At 43.9% G+C, this 20,022-nt stretch overlaps 1 protein-coding gene across 3 annotated transcripts in view; it reads right to left on the minus strand.

The window, feature by feature from the left end:
* Nucleotides 1-20,022, minus strand: part of ACTN2 (actinin alpha 2) — a 71,984-nt gene that overhangs the window by 27,920 nt on the left and 24,042 nt on the right. The window contains exons 2-8 of one of the 3 annotated variants that reach the window (XM_042909237.1): nucleotides 15,183-15,297; nucleotides 14,137-14,256; nucleotides 13,258-13,344; nucleotides 9,410-9,497; nucleotides 7,575-7,653; nucleotides 3,646-3,727; nucleotides 499-584 (exon numbers count right to left, since the gene is read on the minus strand). In XM_042909237.1, coding sequence (XP_042765171.1) covers nucleotides 499-584; nucleotides 3,646-3,727; nucleotides 7,575-7,653; nucleotides 9,410-9,497; nucleotides 13,258-13,344; nucleotides 14,137-14,256; nucleotides 15,183-15,297 — 657 coding nt within the window. Of the gene's footprint in view, nucleotides 1-498; nucleotides 585-3,645; nucleotides 3,728-7,574; nucleotides 7,654-9,409; nucleotides 9,498-13,257; nucleotides 13,345-14,136; nucleotides 14,257-15,182; nucleotides 15,298-20,022 lie in introns of those variants that run through there. The other 2 variants (XM_042909235.1, XM_042909236.1) reach the window with 2 other exon arrangements.

Consider the following 20,022-nt stretch of genomic DNA (forward strand, 5'->3'; position numbering starts at 1 on the left):
CTACCGTTTGCATTAGCTGCCGAAATAACCAACAGGAAGAGAGAAAACAGAACCGTGTGAACACACATCCTTTCTTCCTTCACCTTGGCAACACCATTTTTTTTTTTTTTTTCCTGAATTGCTTTTTACCTGTAAACTCCGTTCCGTCACTGGACAAAACGAAGTTGAAGAAAAAAAAAAAAAAAAGATACCTTGTAATTCCCTAAGAGTGAAAACCTAGTCATTGGGTTTTCAGAGGGTATTAATAGAAAGGATGCGGGGGTTGTGTAACAGTATGGAATCTTCTGGAAAACAAACACGAACAGCATACTACTGCATGGACAGAAAGGAAGTTGCAAAGAAAACTAGACTAAAAAAGACAAATGACTGCCTTCTCAGAACCAGACAGGTCTCCTTACTCAGAGGAGAGGGGGAAAGAGAAAAATGATTGGGGAAAAAAACAAAAATTAAGACACAGAAGGTGAAGGGTGAGTGGCGACTCATGTTTTACATCCTCACCTTCTGTGCACCAGCAAAAGCATGATAGTAACAGGAAACATAAGTCATTATGGCTCTCTCATCGGGTCTGGCAGTGTATACTAAATCTGTGTGGAGAAAAGAAGGTTAACTACTCGGATGTTCTAGTACCCACAGGCTTTGCCAAGTGCGGCCTCAGAGAAGCCAAAGCAATGAATCTTCCCCCCTCACCCCCACACACTTATGTTGTCAAAACTTTGGCTCTAATCAAAGAAGTCGTTACTCTCTGTATACTTCTGAGAATTGCCAAAGAGAAGAACACGGCTAGTGCAGAAGACCCCTAGACTGGCAAGGAAGTCACATCCACAGCCGGAATCAGAACGCCAGGATTCCACAGAATGCATACAACGGCACATTCCCAGAGACTCTCTACCACGGTACGCAAGGAGGGCCCCATGGTCAACCACGATCCACACAGAACATACGCACCCACGAATCGAAGCCTGGTGCTCACCTTAAGGAAAGGTTTGTTGAGGAAAATAGGGAAACAACTTCCAGAATGTTTTAAAAGCAGGGAAGACGGGTAAGATTAGAAAAGTTTCCCCAGTGTTTATTACAGGTAACCTGTTCATGGGAGAGAGACCCAAGTAGCCACTGGAAAATCCCCACATACGGTCCGGAGACCAACACAAATGACAGGAAGTGAGGTCAGCAGCAGCAGGCGGGAAGGCAAGCCTTCACCAGAGGGGTGGACGTTCTGAGAGGAGGTGGCCAGCACGTGCTGTGGCCAAAACAGGGACATGCTAATACAGTGCTGTGGTGATGAGAAGTCTGAGTGCAGGTAGCAAGGACAAAGGGTCGGTCACATAGCCCGGGACCTGTTGGGCAGTCATATCACAACATGCCCCACACTCAAGGCAGTCAAGTTCACGACACTGCCAGAAGATTCCTGTGAGAAATTACAAACAAAATAATATAGTATGTAAGCCTTTTTCTGAACCATTTGAAAGGAAAAGAAAAGAAAAGGCATAGACTAAGATGTGTCACAAGGGAAGAGGAAATGAAGGCGTACCAGGACATCTCACTGGCCTGGAAGGATACATAGGATGGATACACGCTCAGACCAGGGCTCAGAAACTAAGGGGGAAAACCTACTGACTAAGAAGCATGTCAGCATGCCAGAGGAATAATGATGGTGACCCTGAACTCACCTTCAACTGCAGTGTATTAAGGAGGCATTAATTAGCTAAGTGTCTCCTGTTTTTTCCTCCCTTTAGTATTCTAGCTATTAACTCAAGTGGGTAAACTCTGGGTAGTTATTTACTCTATGGAAAGGTCCAAGGAGATATCGCACAAATGTAAACTTGGCTTAGAGAGGACAGACAGACAAAAAGGAAAAGCAACTGTTCTCCATTGCTACTTCATTATTTTATTACTTTCTCTCTCTAAAGAGCTTTTGAAAACCGTACACAGATTCGGAGGAGTATATTCAAGTGTTAACACCCAATAATGTGGGTGTTTGATAAAATGATTAAATTAAAGGGCGCCTGGGTAGCTCAGTCGGCTGAGCATCTGACTCTTGATTTTGGCTCAGGTCATGATCTTGAGGTTCGTGAGATTGAGCCCTGTGTCAGGCTCTGCACTGAGCATGGAACCTGCTTGAGATTCTCTCTCTCTCTTTCTCTCTCTCTCTCTCTCTCTCTCCTTCCCATTCACGCACACACACACTCTTTCTCTCTAAATGAATAAACATTTCTTTAAATGCTCAAATAAGTGGGTAAAATTAGAACCCTACTTCAAAGATCACTGTTTTGAGTTGCACTGTGTCCCTCAAAAAGATATGCTGAAGTCCTAACTCCCGCCCCCAGTACCTGAGAATGTGACCTTGTTTGTAAGTAGACCTTCACTAATATACTCAAGTTAAGATGAGGTCATGCTGGGGTAGGGAAGATCCTTAACCCAATATGACTGGTGTCCTTATAAGAAGAGGGAAAGAGATGGAGAGACAGACAGGGACAGAAGGTGGTCATGTAAGGACAAAGTCAGAGGTTGGAGTGATGGATGATACCATAAGCCAAGGAATGCCTGGGGCTTCTTGAAGCTGGAAGAGGAAGGAAGAAACCTCTTCTCCAGATTTTGCAAGAAGCACGAGGCTGCCGACAGCTCGATTCCAGACTCATAGCCTACAGAACCATGAAAGAATACATTTGCGTTGTTTCAAGCCACCTAGTTTATAATTCAAAATGCAATCGCCAAAAATAAGGAGGATCAGAAGATTGACAATTGCCTCTAATCAAGTTCTTTGCTTTCCCCCAACCATGTCAGTTAGGGGAAGAAATGGACCATCAGGGAAGAATAGTATCAACAACAAACATAGTAATAGAAGTTCCTTGAGGGTAGGACCCTGCCTTCCACACCTCGTGATCTCCTGCAGGACCTAGCAGGGTCCTGCACACAGTGGGCGCTCGATACACGTCTGTTGAGTGAGAAGAGAATCGCAAACAAGTGAATTGAATGGATGGTCTCCACATATCTGTCCTTTCAATGGTGTGCCGTAGGTACAACGCACACAAATTCATCACATGCAGAGAGCACAGAAGTTACTGGAAACCAGTCCCCAGAATGAATGGTGCTCAGCTGAAAAATGCTGAGAAAGTTAGCTTCTTTCAGATCTAACTAAATGTAATCTAGACCCAAAATGAAACATGGAAGCTTGAGAGGCACACTGATGGCTGAACATTCAGTATTGTGTATTTCGATTCTGTAACTTCTTCTGGCTGGAAGGATTTTTTTTCCCTTGTGAAGTCCTGACACTTCACAAGATTTCTTTGCTAAACTTGTCTCCACTGTTAAGAGAAATAACGATGTGTTGTTACAAAAATAAAAATCACAAAGCAAATCACAAAGCAAAGCATTCCGCCTTTTCTTTGCCAAAGCTGAACCTTTTATCAAATTATTTTCACTATAGTTTTGCTACGTGGTTTTGAGCAGGATTTTTAAAAAGAATTCAAGAGCCAGGTACAAGGAAAATTCCCTTAACCCTCCTGTGGCCAAGGACAGAAACTTCCTCGGATTCTTAAGTACTCCGGATGTAACTTGGCTATAAAGTTTTACAAACCCCCACACGTGGCCATAGCATGCACAGTCCATGGATTTTATACGAGTCGGTAAACACAATTTTCCTCTTACCTTCAGCATCCAGCATTTTGGGAATATCCAGGTGTTTCTCTGCAATTTCCATGGCCAGGTTAATATTTCCTATTGGGTCATCCTGTGTGAAACACAGCATAGCCAGTTTTTGAAAGTATCTTTTGGACAGGGGTTACGAGTAATGTTTTTTACATACCTTACTTTTCAGAGGAGACTCTCTCATGCCCACCACATAACCATGAGAGTGTAAGTAATATTCCTTCTTATCTTTTCCCAATCCCTCAAAACATTTAGAGAAAAACCAAAAGTGATGCGAAAGCCACACGAGCCATGCACACTGCAAATCATAAGATGTGAGCCAAATGAAGAGGCCAACTGCTTTGTAGACAGAAAAGTTGACAGATATTCTCTCCTGGACCGGAAAAAGCCTGAAGACCTCCAAGCTTATTTTCAACTCTACTGATAACAACATTTAAATGATTCCAGAAGAAATCACGAAACGTACATTTTCCAGATCTGGAGGGGCATCAATGGAGAATGTCTAACACCTTTGTTTTAGATGTAAGAAAGCTGAGGGGTAAAGAGGACAAAACATGGTAGCCGGTGAAACATCTGGATCCCTAAAGAAGCAAGGGTGGCTACCCTTGAGCAAGACGGCTACCAAGATGGCTACCAAGAGCAAAAATTATGCTTCTAGGGGCACCTGGGTGGCCTAGTCGCTTAAGTGTCCTACTTCAGCTCAGGTCATGAGCTCATGGTCCGTGGGTTGGAGCTCCGTGTTGGGCTCTGTGCTGACAGCTCAGAGCCTGGAGCCTGCTTTGGATTCTTTGTCTCCCTCTCTCTCTGCCCCCTCCCCCACTCATGCTCTCTGTGCCTCGAAATAAATAATCAAAATAAACAAACATTAAAACATTTGAAAAAAAAAGTATGCTTCTGGGAAGCTAAAGACTAAAATTATGAAAATTGTGAAGAAATTTTTGTTCTTAAGATTACATTTACCTTCACAGTAAGATTGGTTAAATTATGTGTGTGTGTGTGTGTGTGTGTGTGTTAATTTATAACATAACAAAATAAATTTAACCAGAGGTGTATATCCAAAACATAGAAAAATTTAAAGACTTATTTAACCCTTCTTGTTTTGATCCACTTAAGAGATTATTAGGAACCTTAAATGGGATGGGGGTAGGTAAGATAGAAAATCAAACTGAAAAGTAGTGTTAGTCCTGGGATCGCTTGAATGAATTTTAACATCAAAGCCATTTAAATATTTTAGAAACTGCGATGGTTTACAGGAGCAGAATGAGTTTCATATGCTGAAGTGGTTTTAGAAGGGCAGCCTTCAAAAACACATTCACAAGGCTCAGCAAAGAAACCCAAGTAAGCTTCCTGGCCCCACAGAGTATACATTTCAGGCAAAACATTTTTTCCAGTAAATGTTTTAACAAAGCATATCATCATTTCATTAAAAGCAGCCTTATCATCAAGTGAGTCTTACCTGTGTGTTTTATGCATCTATTTATAAAGCCAAATTGCTGAGTAAAAGTATCTTTCTTTTTGTTTTAAACACGTAAGAAAAATTTCAGTATTAAAAATAGAATAATGGGGCGCCTTGGTGGCTCAGCCATTAACCACCTGACATCAGCTCAGGTCCTGATCTCACAGTTCGTGAGATCAAGTCATACATCCTGTAAGCCCCACTTCTCTCTCTGCCCCTCACTCACTTGCACACTCTCTCTCTCTCTTTCGCTCTCAAAAAAATTACAACAATGATTCTGCGACTCTGTGAAAACTACCTCATTTATACTGTGATTGAGAGAGAGAAAATGTGGCAGTTAAGTATTTTCTTGGCTCAGCTACTGGCCGTGTGACCTTGGGCAGATTTCTGAATTCCATTACTTCCTTCATCTATAAAACTGGGATAATAACAGTACCTACTTCATCAGTGCATTATATTTTACTGTGCATTGTACTGAATGATTATGCATGTATATGTAACATACACAAAATAATACATATACACAATATACGTATTAGTACATGTATGAATATATGTACGTGTGATATCTATGCATGTGCAACCTACATATTAATACATACGTATGTGTATAATAAATATACGTATTTATTTATAACCGACTCTAATCTAGAGCTGTGTAAGTATTAACTGCTACTGTTAATTGCTATCATTTTTCACTCATCAGACATGGCAAATTACCACAGGTCTGTGGACCATTGGTAATAAAAATGGACCACCGTAAACTGCTAATGAAACTCGTTCGATCTAGAACAATCTCTTCATTTTGCAAACAAGATAGAGATTCACTGAAAAAAATACACACTATCTCCAAGTCTGAAACTTTTCAAAATAACTCCAGAATAAGAGAATGTGTTTGAAAAGCTGAGGCGCTCAGGCAACCTTCTGTTACGGTACAAGTAAATTTCTCAGGAGTAGCTCACTGTCATCGGAGACAGGCCGGGAGGGAGGCAGTGAGCAGGTGACAGCTAAAAAGGTGACAGCTAAAAAGGTGCCAGGGGCACCTGAGTGGCTCAGTCAGTTAAGTGTCGGACTCCGGCTCAGGTCATGATCTCACGGTCCGTGACTTTAAGCCCCACATCGGGCTCTGTGCTGGCAGCTCGGAGCCTAGACCCTACTTCGGACTCTGTGTCTCCCTCTCTCTCTGCCCCTCCCCTGCAGGCGCCCTCTTTCTCTCAAAAATAAACAACCATTAGGGGCACCTAGGTGGCTCAGTCGGTTAAGCGTCCGACTTCAGCTCAGGTCATGATCTCACGGTCCGTGAGTTCGAGCCCCGCGTCAGGGTCTGTGCTGCCAGCTCAGAGCCTGGAGCCTGTTTTGGATTCTGTGTCTCCCTCTCTCTGCCCCTCCCCCGTTCATGCTCTGTCTCTCTGTGTCTCAAAAATAAATAAATGTTAAAAAAAAAATTTTTTTAAAGACAAACAACAACAAAAACAACCATTAAAATAATAATAATTGCAAAAAAGTAATAAGAAGGTGGCAAAAGCCAGGACACTCTTCCCATGACCGTGCGCACCACACAGGTGAGGGCAGCATGCAGCAGCAACAGTTCCACAGCAAAACACGTGACTCAACATGAAGGCCACGAAGCACACCAGCAACCGGGAGGAACTGGGCCGTAACCATCGCTTGGGGGAACATCTTCAGGGCAGGCAACGCCTCTAGCCCTCGATCTTCACATGTCGTTAAGTCTAGGGCAGCAGGACTACCTAACTGCAAGGTTTAGAAGGGGCCTGGCATTCTTTTCTCGGTCACAGATTCACGCTTTTAAACCACTGTTAAAGAAAGGATTCTGACGCTAATGGAAACTTAAGCAAACTGAAGCTTAAGCTTAAACAGAGAATTAAAATTTCCTCAGCTGAAGTTTCTAAAGAGAGCAAAACTGAACGACAGAAACCCTTTTCCGAGGCTACGGCTAATACCTTCTGTCAATGGCAAGATGATTATGGAAGGTCCCTTGTGTGAGAAATTAATCAATTCTGAGTGAGAATGCCTGCAGCTCAACCCTGCAGGAAAGGTAAAGGGAATCTGAAAGGAAGGCGTAGGGAATTTGAACCTTTCTTTACCCCAAACCATAGATGTTTCTCTTCTCATATTTACAATCTGGGAGCGTAAAATCTCTGAGACACATCTCTAAAAACCTTCAGAGTAAATCAAGCCAAATGGACGAACATATCTTAATTTGGGCCAAAAGGCTGATGTGCCTCTGGGTCTTGTCCCATCTTCATTATTTAATATTAATAATTAATTAATCGCTAATAAAAGGATTTTCCTGGCTCCCCTTCCCACTTGCACTACGTGCAAGGCTAGCTGGGGACACGATGCCGGTGGCAGCCTGGGTGTTCGTGTGAGTTCAGTGCTGATGTGCTCATTTCAGGACAACATGCTGAGGGGCAGGGCGGGGGGACGCTGCATGCCAGGTCCCCAGAATGACCTTGTTAAGCTTTGAGTAGTCAATGAGGTCGGGCCGGTGTCTGTGGATGAGCGCACAGAGCCCAAGGCCGTCTTTCCAGCTGCATGATGGTCAAGAAGAACAGGAACACGTGTTAATGGAGAAAAAGCAGCAGCAAGGGTCTGCCCTGGGTCAGATGGAGCCCCGAAATTTGGGACGCATGGCCCCTAACGCCCTTCTGTCTGACTTAATGCACCAAAGGCCCCATGTACCTCCCTCCCTACCCAACCCAGTATACTGTGGTCCCCTCCTTGAACACCAGTCTTCTTTCTGGGGTGTTTCTAGCGTCCTCGGTTCTTCTTCATTTACAGCTTCGGGCCCAGGACTCTTCCCCGTCCCGCCAGCCCACTCTGGTTCTGGGCTGGGAGACCCGGCAGTGACGAGAAGGAAGACGCCCCTCTACTGTGTCTTGCTCTCCTCCCGGTTCAGTGCCCTCCATCCTAAACCCCTCCTCCCTCTCTCCTCCAAGTCTCCCATGTGGATCCAAGTGCCAGGCTCTACCCAATAAACACACACGAGGACATCTACCCCGAAACGTCCACGACATACTTCTCTCCAAGATTCTTAGTATACTTGAAAAGTCACCATGAGCTCCCAGGTACTCCCATGTCTTTCCTCATAAGGTTCTTTACATGTTTTTAAAAAGGCAAAGACAAGCGAGCACCTGAGGGACTTAGCAAGGAGGGCCTGGGCTTCCGGTCTGATTCCCCAGAGACACCTGCGCTAACCGTTCTTCAGACGACCTAGGGCTGTGAGCCTCCCAGCGATGACCAGGGGTTCACTGAGGGCTGGGAGCTGGAGTTCTGTTCCTCCAGGGAAAGAAGGGGAGGCAGGGCAGGAGGAAAGCCCCAGGGGCAACACAGCTTAAGTAGCCTGGGCCAATCTTGGGCCCAAGGAGGAAAGCAAGAAGGTCAATGAGAAGCAAGTCTGGAACTGGTTGACTTCTATGCTGGCAGAAGGTCTCAGCCCTTGGTGGCTCCTCATGCCCTCCAGACTGCATGTTACAGGGACAGGAAGTCCTCTTTCCCACCTCTGCCCCTCAAGGCTCGGTGCCTGACACTTGGTAGACACTCTACTGATACTTGTCTCCCCAGAAGAACCTCCCCGATTTTCCCCTGTGGCTCATCCTCACCCTTCATTTCTCTGATTACCCACAGTGGCTGGGGACTCGTTTATATTCATAGGTAACCCACGGTATAAAGGGCGACAATACAGACAGCTCGTCTACCCACAGATAGCAATGACAGAAGACCTGCATGAGGTAGAATACTGAAGCACGTGAAAAACCGTGCTCTCGAATGGCATTTAGCTTTCATTTATCCAGGTTCCTGTCATTCTGCAAATGTGAGTGTTCTACTTCTCTCGAATCCCAGCATACGAAGTTGGCCGATGAAGCGTCTTTCCCCGTCGTACACAGGGAGGCATCGGTGTGCAGACGATCCATTGTGGGAACACGCATTTTGCCTCCGAGGCCTTCTCACCGAGAAGCCCCGCCTTCTACCTCCTCCCAACACCAGGTGAAGGCAACGGTGAGGTGCAGTCCTACACCCCCAAACTGTGAAGCCCCATTCAGGTGCTGCAAGGTATTCACTTATCAATACCAAGCTGTTCTACCAGCGCCTCAAGCCTTAATCAGACACCCCCACACACCCCCAGAGAGATCTTAAGCATTAGAGATTCTATGGCCTCGGTTCCTCTACATACATAAAACATGGCTCAGACAGGAGCAGGAAGACACCAGTATAAGGAACCACTGTCCTCCCTGCCATCTAAGGATCCCAGTAAGAATGTAAGAACCCAGGGCCCTGGCTGCTTACCTGGTGTGGAAGTTCTGAATGTTCACATTTCTATAAGGAGCGGTTTTCCTTTGACACCAAAGCAGGAGACCTTCTTTGGCAGAGGTTTCTGTAATGACAGCCAGGAAAAAGTGTCCGCGTGGAAATACTCACTACTTAATGCACCCAACTCCCAGTCACTTTCTAAAAGGAGACGTCCTGGGGGGGCCAACCATCAAACACATCCTCTCTTCCTGTGGTCTCTGTAGAAGGGCGGGAGCCAGAACCCTGTGCCCAGGGACTGCCTTGTGATGACACTTAAGAGACTTGCAGAGGAGGGGCACCTGGGTGGCTCAGTCAGTCAAGCATCTGGCTCTTGATTTTTGGCTCAAGTCATGATCTCACGGTTCATGAGTTCAAGCCCTGCGTTGGACTCCATGCTGACAGCGTGGGGCCTGCTTGGGATTCTCTCTCCCTCTCTGCCCCTCCCTCATTCCCTCTCTCAAAATAAATACAATAAACTTCAAACAATAAAAAGAGAGACCTGAAAAGGACAATGCAGGAGCAACTGCCAGTTATGATACCCTAAGTATCAAACAACCAGACTTCAGGGATTTGGGCAATTTACCATTTTTAAAGGAAACTTTAAAATCTGTGTGTAGTTTATGACTTCACTAACCTGTCATTCAATTCACTTACCATTTGGAATCCTGGGTAAATGGAATTCACTAGAGGCCACAGTGTCTCAGATTTACTCCCTTACCCAGTGATTGTTATAATACTGAAAGGCTTTCATTAGTGCATTTCAGGTTTGGCCACCTGAGTTCTGACCAAGTGGAAACGACACCACCCCCCTGTGGTAGCCATGAAGGTGTGCGGCTCTGATGTCCTGCTGCTGGGAGCACAGGGCAGCTCACTGAGGTCCCAGGTGGCACTCTGAATCCACCCTTCACTCCCCAGAGGCCATACTTCCTCAGCTGCTCCAGACAAAGACTGAGCGAGGGAGGGGCCCTAGAACTGGGCCATCCTGTGCATGTGGGGCTCCTCTAAGAGCAACTGAGGCATAAGGGCTCCCCGCCAGCCTGTGAACAGACCTAAGGACCACATTGCAGGTAAGACTTTTCTCCCCCAAGCCTTCCCTTCCCTTCTCCAGCATGGGTGTTGGCCAAGTGCACTGGCCATTTCCTGTTCTTCACAGGCATTCCCCTCCACCCCCCCTCCCCCAAATCTCCTGCATGTCTGTTCTGGACTGAATGTTTCTATCCCCCTAAAATTCTGATGTTAAAGCCCTGACCTTATTTAGATAGGGAGGCTTTGGGAGTCAATTAGGGTTGGATAAGGTCATGAGGGTGGGGCTCCCATGATGGGATTAGCACCCTTATAAGAAGAGATACAGGACATAGCAAGACGGTGGTCACCTACAAGCCAAAATGAAGGTCCTTATCAAAAACTGACCACAGTGGCACCCTCATCTTGGACTTCTAGCCTCCACAACCATGAGAAAATAAAGTTCTGCTGTTCAAGCCACTCAGTCTATGGTGTTTTTGGGCAGACTAAGACAGCATCTAATACCCACCTGGCACTTGCTTCTTGGAGAACCCAAAGTTACATATATCCAAACAGTTCCTCAAACCCGCTCCTAAAATCTAGGATTCTGTCTGTATTTAAGTGTTAACAGTTTAGAAAACCCCTGTAAACACATGGACTCTTGACTAACTCTGGAACTTGGCCTCCCATTTCAGTTAGAGCTTGAAGTTTATTTTTTTTTTAATATCAAAATAAGTATTCCGTAATTATTTATTTAAATTATCCATTCTAGTTCTGACTTCCTTTTGACCTATAACCCAGTTTAAATAAACACACTCCCAAAATTTCATGTGCTATGGAATAACTTGAATGATTCCTGTTCACATCTCTTCTCTAGAAAATTCTTGTTTGGAAAAGCAACTGAAAGTTCTAAGACCTCATTCAAATATTAATTGGTACAGATGCTGAAGGATGAAACTCCCTATCTAGTGGTCCTGGCCAATAGAACTAATAAGAAAAAGTACGTCAGGAGGAAATAATGTACTGTACATTACAAAGTTTAAACGAAACAGGCTAGCAAGGCAAACAGAGGTAAAGTAGATGAATAAAATCTCACAACTGCTATGGAAATTTAATGTGCCAGTCACTGGGGCACCTGGGTGGCTTAGTCGGTTAAGTATCCGACTTCAGCTCAGGTCATGATCTCACAGCTCAGAGACTGGAGCCTGCTTCGGATTCTGTGTCTCCGTCTCTCTCGTTGCCCCTCCCCTGCTCATGTGCCGCCTCTCTCTTAAAAACAAACAAGCATTAAAAAAGTAAAAGAAAATAAAAATAAATAAAAATAGGGGCACCTGGGTGGCTCAGTCAGTTAAGTGTCTGACTCTTGATTTCAGCTCAGGTCACAATCTCCTAGTTAGATGAAGTCCCACACTGGGCTCTGCACTGAGCATGGAGCCTGCTTGGGACTCACACTCTCTCTCTCTCTCTCTCTCTCTCTCTCTCTCTATTCTTCCCCTCTCACACTCTCTCTTTCTCTCCCAAAATAAGTAAACATTTTTAAAATAGTAAAACCAAAAAATTCATATTTGTTCTTTAAGGTGGGTTTAACTGTTTAAATATCTATATCTGGAAGTACATAAAATTGGTAAAGTTATTACGAGTTACCGCCTCTTAATACAGTGAGAACTTTTAAGAAGCATTTTGTTATTTTCGCCGGAATGAAAGAAATGTGCTTGAATAAAAGTACATTTATGGAAGTTTTCAAATTCAGGCTGTTTATTAATTCAAGCTGGCTGTCATTTCTGAGCCTGAATTATTGAGATTTTAATACATCATATCTTACTTGGATTTTTAGATGACACAAGTGGGACTTCAGTGCCAGACGAGAATAATCTAAGTGGGTAAGAAACTCCTTAAGGGTAAATACCATAGGCTTCATGCCATCTGGTCCAGCAGTAGATAAATTAGTGGTTTTTTAGTGTTTGTTGGTTGATTAGCAACTGACGTCATCTGAAAAACCAGCGTCAACAGGGACTCCATCCTGGGCAGAATTATAAACAACGCCCCCCTCACCATGCAGGTACCTGGTTACCTGTCAGGTGACAAATGACAGGATGCTGACTGGCTGGACAATTCACACCGCCTTATTTAAATATGTTCTGCGGCTATACATTTTGTGATGTGAAGCCTAAACAGGCCAACTTCTAATTTTGAGAATGTCAATTTGACACTTTTCAACAGTGCTGAATTCATCAAAATATTTAGGAGTACAGTGGGCGTAAAAGACTAAAGATTTTCATCTTCGGTGGAACGCCAAGGATTACGATTCTATTATAGTGACAGAACAGTTGTTGGGCCGAAAGATACAATAACAATAGAGATTTTGTTAACAGAAAGACAGAAAGAGGGACAGAAAGACAGAAACAGACAGTGAAAGGAGGAAGGGAGGAAGGGAGGGAAGGAGAGAGGGTGAATGAATGAACTCAGATTTCAACTGTTTTTTTGCACCTGAAAAAAAGTGTTTCAGCTTTAAGTCTTAACAGCACTGTTCTAGTTGTGAACCTACTAGTATAATAAGCAATTAGAAGCTCAAAAAAATGCTCATTTTAAAAAGCAACTTCTGTTCTGAACACGTGCTCATCTTTTCCCCAAATGACTCCACCCCCATGAATGAAACAGTATTGCTGGGGTCTTTTCCCATACAAATATAAAACCTGTGAAAACCCAACTCCCATATCTTTCCTTAAATCATGTAAATGGCACTTCCAGTTTAAAAGCCCTATTCAAATTTGACTTTACGAACTCAATTTACACAATCACTCCAAGTATCTTATTACCATCAGATCTTCAACCACGTCTCTTACCTTCAACTGAAATATCCTGAATAGCAAAGCGAAGGATGATGGTCCAGATCATACCCAGCGTCATTTTCACGTTGCCATCCACAATTTCTTTAGGTGAGAAAACACAACAACAAATTAGCGTCATGATAACATAACCGGTGCATAAACTTCTATAACTTGTACGCTCCCCCTAAGCTTTGACTTCCGAGCTATCGGAAACTACATCCATACGCGGAAAGACCAGTTGATGTTTTTGTAAGTGTGGCAGCGTGTCTAGTTATAAATACAGTATTCATAACCAAATGTCTCTAGATTAAATGAATTCTGAGTTAATCATAAGCACAAATCTTGCGAATGCATAATCACCAAAAACAACCCAAGAGTTTCCAAAGTGTAAAGACTAGATGGGCTAGGGTTCTAAGTCATCAGATACACAGAACACAGGCTGTTCTTCAGACCCCGATCCTTCCAGTGGTCCCCAGGTGGCAGGTTCACAGGATTCAGTTGTGTAAACTAAGAAGCAGGGGCGTCTCAGCTCCTACCAAACTCTCCAGGGTTCCCAATATCCCAGAGAATGAAGAGGTCACTTTCCTCCTATTAATTAGTTCTTTTTAAGAGTGACTGGGAAGGTTAAGGTCTTTCTCACGCCGATAATCGGTGTGAAGAAGACAGCATTATATTTGACTCTCGTCTTTACGGATAATCTCGGAGCCTGGTCTCCCATTCATGCTACCTTTCATTCTCATCTCTAGACACCAGAGCCTACCAGAGAGCCTGACGTGAAGCAGACACAAGCAACAGAAGGGAGGGAGGGAAGAATTCACCTGGCAGCAGGCACACCTGCCCCCCACTGTGAGATCAGTGTGGCAGCCAAGGTTATTCTTCTCACACCTCATTTACCTTCAGCCCCGATGGACACCAGTTTCACGCCTTTGCTGGCTATGTAATCCAAGGCTTTGTTGACATTAGCAATTTTGTGGAATCGCATTTTTCCTCGGTCAGGTTTCGGCAGCCTTTCCCCTGTCAGATGAAAAAAGAATAGCGTAGGCACAGAGAAGCTAATCCCTTGACGTGGAACCAAGATGCCAACATTCAGAGTCGGTGCTTCCTTAAATGGAAAGCACGGTATCGGACTATTTCTGATGGGTCTCTGGCTTCTGTAAATCACAGTGTAGAGGAACACGGACCAAAAAAACTTTCAAGACCAATGGACTGATGTGGAGCCATATGCTTTTCAGATCTGCCGGGAGACTCCAGTTTGGTCCCCATACGAGCCAACTTGCAAAGGAGAACGGGGAAAAGCGGGTTGGTATCCTGGGAGCGTCTGGAGCCGCCGACTAGCTATTAGAGGAAGTCAGGAGAGCCTAGTCCAAATCACCGCGGTGGCTGCCAGGGCTGAGACACCTGATTATGAAGATACATGGATCGGGGCAGACTTGCCATCGCCCTCCCACTCACACTTCTTCAAGGGTGATCCCTCCTCTCATCCAAACTCTAATCCAGCCAACTGAAATTCAGGGCAAAACACAACCCCTCTGGGATTCGAGCTCATGTTTTCCGGGTTACGCCAGCACATACAGCGGCTGGCTGCGTGAACGACAACATTTGGGAGATGCGCTAGCTGGGCTAAGAGTAGAGAGGGCAGCTTGGTGGGCAGTCACATAAACGTCACTTTTTTTTCTTTTATTTTGTTTCGAGGTGGGTGGTACAAACATGGTTCTAATTAGTCAGTTTTAAGCAGAATTTACTCCTTTTTCAGGGCAGAAAAAGAAGTCCAGGCAGACTGCTCTTTGGAAAGGTTTTCTTTGCTAATAATACCATGTTCTTGCCCAGCCAGGTTCAAAGGGAATTTCTGATACAGTCATCTCTAACTAGACGCATATCTAGCGCTCACACGCGGATGCATGGGATTCGGGTAGGACGGCTATGCAATATCCAGGACCAACCTGAGATGACTTCCAAAAGCAGCATGAGTTTAAGGCCATTCCTGAAGTCCTCCTCGATGTTCTCAATCTGGGTGCCAGCTTTCCTTAGGTGGGAATTACACCAGGCCGTGAAGGTCTGCAACGAGAACCAGACACTGCTGGGCACAGACCCATCAGCGGTCAGCCCCCCTCCATGCAGACGACACTTGACATCGTATGCACTCTGGGGAGTCTAAGAGGCTGGAACTCCTCTGGGGAGAATTTGGTGGAAAGAACGACTTGAAAGACTAAAGTAAGATTTTGTTAGTTTCCCCTTTAGGGACAAAAGAAAATCATTTATTTGATATGCCAGCCTGAGGAATTTGTGCCTTCTGTTTAAAACGGTACCACGTTCAGGGCCGCCAGGGTGGCTCAGCTGGTTAAGCATCCGACTTCAGCTCAGGTCATGATCTCACGGTTGGTCAGTTCGAGCCCTGTGTCGGGCTCTGTGCTGACAGCTCAGAGCCTGGAGCCTGCTTCAGATTCTGTGTCTCCCTCTCTCTCTCTGCCTCTTCCCTGCTCACTCTGTCTCTTTCTCAAAAATAAACATAGAAAAAAAAAACAAAACAGGCACCATGATCAGGGGCATTGGGGTGGCTCAGGAGGATGAGCATCCGACTCTTAATCTCAGCTCAGATCATGATCTCACATTTTATGGGATCGAACCCTGTGTCTGGCTCTACACTGACAGCATGGAACCTGCCTGGGATTTTCTCTCTCTCTCTCTGCCCCTCTCCCACTTGTGCTCTTTCTCTCAAAATAAATGGACTTTAAAAAAAGGTACCATGTTCACACCTATGCCTTCCTAAAACCTCTTACTTTGTAGGAAATACAGACTACATTAGAGTGTGCTTATTCCCTGCATACAACAAAAATAAGCTTGCTTGCAGAACGGATGAATAAATAATGTTTCAGGAATGTTCATAATGTCTTACTTTAGAGCAGAGGGTGGGCGGTATTGTGTCGCAGAAAGGAGAAGAGAGGAGGGGACCCATAACCACTAATTACCTACATCTAGTTTATCCTGAATGCACAACAATGTTAAGCCAGTAACTAAATTAATTAAACAGATTTGCAGTAGAGTCAGTCATTAAAAATAATGATAACAGTAATAGTAAGAATAACTTCCTACTGGCTGGCATATTTCAGGCCCTGAGCTAGACCCTGCATTTCAAAGACCATTAGATACAGCCTAGTCAGGTTAACAAATTACAAAGACAATCTTCAGTGGAAAGATGGACTATATATGAAGTGACATCCAAAGTCATTCTGTTTATTTTTCAAGCCGCATTTAACTTGGCTTCCACTTGTGCACGATTTCCTGCCAAAACCATTTTAGAAGTGCTTCTGGCAGCTGCTGGCTAAGAATGCAAACTGTCCCCTTGTCTCACAACAGCTGTGGGGCTCAAGAACAAAATGCCCGGCACGTTACTCTGTGGGGAGACACGCAGATAGGGTCTGTGTTCTAGATGAAAAAATGAATACCTAAAAAATAAACAGCTTTCATGCAACGCCACAAAAAGACATAGTTTCCATAAAAATGATTTTCCTGAGTAATAAAGAAGGTTTAAAAATCTGATTGTCACTTTTTTCAACAAATATGTGATGGCATTAAGTTCAAGGGCAAAAATGTAGGCGTTTTCTTGGACTTAGAAGAATTCATTTTACTCGGAGAGCCTACAGTAATAATGAGGTCTCCCAAAACACATCTAAACTTTAGTCAGCTTTAAACAGAAGAACAACTTGAAAACATATACTCTAGATCTATCCCCAGTCGATGGGGCAGCCACTAGCCATGTGTAGCTATTTAAGTGTGAATTAATAAAAATCAAAGGAAATTAAAATTTTAGTTCCTCAGTTGCACAAGCCACTTCTCTTTTATTTTTTAAAACAGAATTTATTGTCAAGTTAGCTAACATACAGTGTATACAGTGTGCTCTTGGTTACTAATCTTTGACAAAGCAGGAAAGAGTATCCAATAGAAAAAAAGACCATCTCTTTAGCAAATGGTGCTGGGAGAACTGGACAGCAGAAGAATGAAACTAGACCACTTTCTTACATCACAGACAAAAATAAACCCAAGATGGATGAAAGACCTAAATGTGAGACAGGAAGCCATCAAAACCCTAGAGGGGAAAACAGGCAACAATCTCTCTGACCTCAGCCACAGCAACTTCTTGCTGGGCACAGCCCCTTTTCAAGTGCTCAAAAGCCACATGTGGCTGGTGGCTACTGAGCTGGATGGTGCCCATACGGAACATTTCCAGCATCATGGAAAGCTCTATGGGACAGAGTTACTCTAGATAACCCAACTTTGGTGTTTGAAACTAAGATTGTTACAAAGAGTCCATCATTTATTTATTTCAATATTAGTTTATCTATTTACTTTTTTTTTACACTTGATTTTAGCCAAAAGGCCGAGAAGCAATTTATTTTTTATTTTAAGTTTATTTATTTTTGAGAGAGAGAGAGAGAGAGAGAGAGATACAGAGCATGAGTTGGGGGAGGGGCAGAGAGAGAGGGAGACAGAATCCGAAGCAGGCTCAGAGCCTGATGCAGGACGCAAACTCACAAACCGTGAGATCATGACTTGAGCCCAAGTCAGACACTTAACCAACTGAGCCACCCTGGCACCCCTATCTATTTACTTTTTGAATAGGTAATGAATTTCTTTGGTTCAAACTTCACGTAGGGGCACCTGGGTGGCTCAGTCGGTCAAGCATCCAACTTTGGCTCAGGTCATGATCTCACGGTTCGTGGGTTCAAGCCCCGCATCGGGCTCTGTGCTGTCTGTGCAGAGCTTGCTTGGGATTTTCCCTCTCCCTCTCCTTCTCTGCCCCTCCCTCACTTGCGCATGTGCACCTGCTCTCTCTCTTTCAAAATAAATACAAAAACTTAAAAAAAAAATTCAAGTGGTACAAAAGGGTATGAAGTGAAAAGCATCCCTTTCTTCCTACTCCCAACCACCCAGCTTTCTTCCCCAGAGGGAACACACACATTCGTTTGTGTATCTCCTCAATGATCTTCGACAGATATGGAGACAGATACACACATCGTTTTTTGTCCCTTTAATACAAATCAGAGTATACGCATTGTTCTCTACCTGGATTTTTTTTTTTTACCCACTTAAAAAATATAACCTAGGGGTCATTCTGCATCAGTACAGATCATTCCTTTTCATGACTACATAGTATTTCCCTGTAGTGCATACACGATACTTTATGTAACTAGCTCCCTGTGGATGGACAGTTAAGCTGTTTCCAGACAGTTATCCTTCAGTAGAACACATCCCAGGCCCCATTTTCAGCAAGAAAAACTACTTTAAACATGGTTTGGGTTTTGGTTTTGTTTTTTTTTTTTTTAACTCACAATACTGAGATTAATCATATATCTAACCTGTTGGGACAGGCACAAGAAAACAGGCCATGATTTTTTTTAATATGATATTTTGTCAAATTGGCTAACATACAGTGTATACAGTGTGCTCTTGGTTTTGGGGGTACATTCTCGTGATTCATTGCTTAATACAGCACCTAGTGCTCCTCCCAGCAAGTGCCCTCCTCAATCCTCATCACCCATTTTCCCCTTTCCCCACACCCCCATCAACCCTCAGTCTCATCTCTGTATTTAAAAGTCTCTTATGGTTTCCCTCCCTCTCTGTTTGACACTATTTTTCCCCTTTCCTTCTCCTATGGTCTTCAGTTAAGTTTCTCAAATTCCACATATGAGTGAAAACATAGGACATCTGTCTTTCTCTGACTGACTTACTTCACTTAGCATAATACCCTCCGGTTCCATATCTATGTTGTTGCAAATGGCAGGAATTCATTCTTTCTCATTGCCAAATAGTAGTCCATTGTACATATAAACCACATCTTCTTTATCCATTCATCCATCGATGGACATTTGGGCTCTTTCCATGATTTGGCTATTGTTGAAAGTGCTGCTATAAACAGTGGGGTACATGTGCCCCTATGCGTCCGCACTCCTCTATCCTTTGGATAAATTCCTAGTAGTGCTATTGCTGGGTTGTAGGGTAGATCTGGTTTTAATTTTTTGAGGAACCTCCACACTGTTTTCCACAGCGGCTGCACCAGTTTGCATTCCCACCAAGAGTACAAGAGGGTTCCCGTTTCTCCACATCCTCGCCAGCATCTACAGTCTCCTGATTTGTTCATTTTAGCCACTCTGACCAATGTGAGGTGGTATCTCAGTGTGGCTTTGATTTGTATTTCCCTGATGAGGCGTGACATTGAGCATCTTTTCATGTGTCTGTTGTAGGTCATGCTTTTCAAAAACTGAATTGACAGGCAAAAAATATCATGACCTAAAATATTTATCGAGTTCTTTTTGTTCAGATTCAACTTAAAATGAGCAACTACTGCTGATGAAAATTACCTTATCCTGTTACCACATGATTTAAGTCCTTTCATAATAAGAGTATCAGAAACACTCCCGGATAGAACCCCAAAGCTGCTCATGAAATCCGTGCAAGCTTCCTGACCCCGCTATGCAACGCCGTGGAGGTCTGTTTGATCCTACCTTTTTATAGGTATACATAACAGGGAAGGTAATTTCCCAGAGGTAATTATTCCTTTGTGCAAATCCAGAGAATGAATCTAATCTAAAAGGTCAATTTATTTAGTTAAGTCTAATGAAGGGTCCCTATCTTTAATGAGCATTCCAAGGAGCCAATAAAGGTAACTAACCAATTGGAATGTGAAGAAAGGACCCCAACAGCTCTGAGATAATAGCTGGCAAAGAGGCCAGTGCACTCTGAAAAGGAATTTTAAGCTTTGTTAGAACGTTTCATTTTCATTCT

This window comes from Panthera leo, chromosome D2, assembly GCF_018350215.1.
Source record: "Panthera leo isolate Ple1 chromosome D2, P.leo_Ple1_pat1.1, whole genome shotgun sequence".
NCBI lineage: Eukaryota > Metazoa > Chordata > Mammalia > Carnivora > Felidae > Panthera > Panthera leo.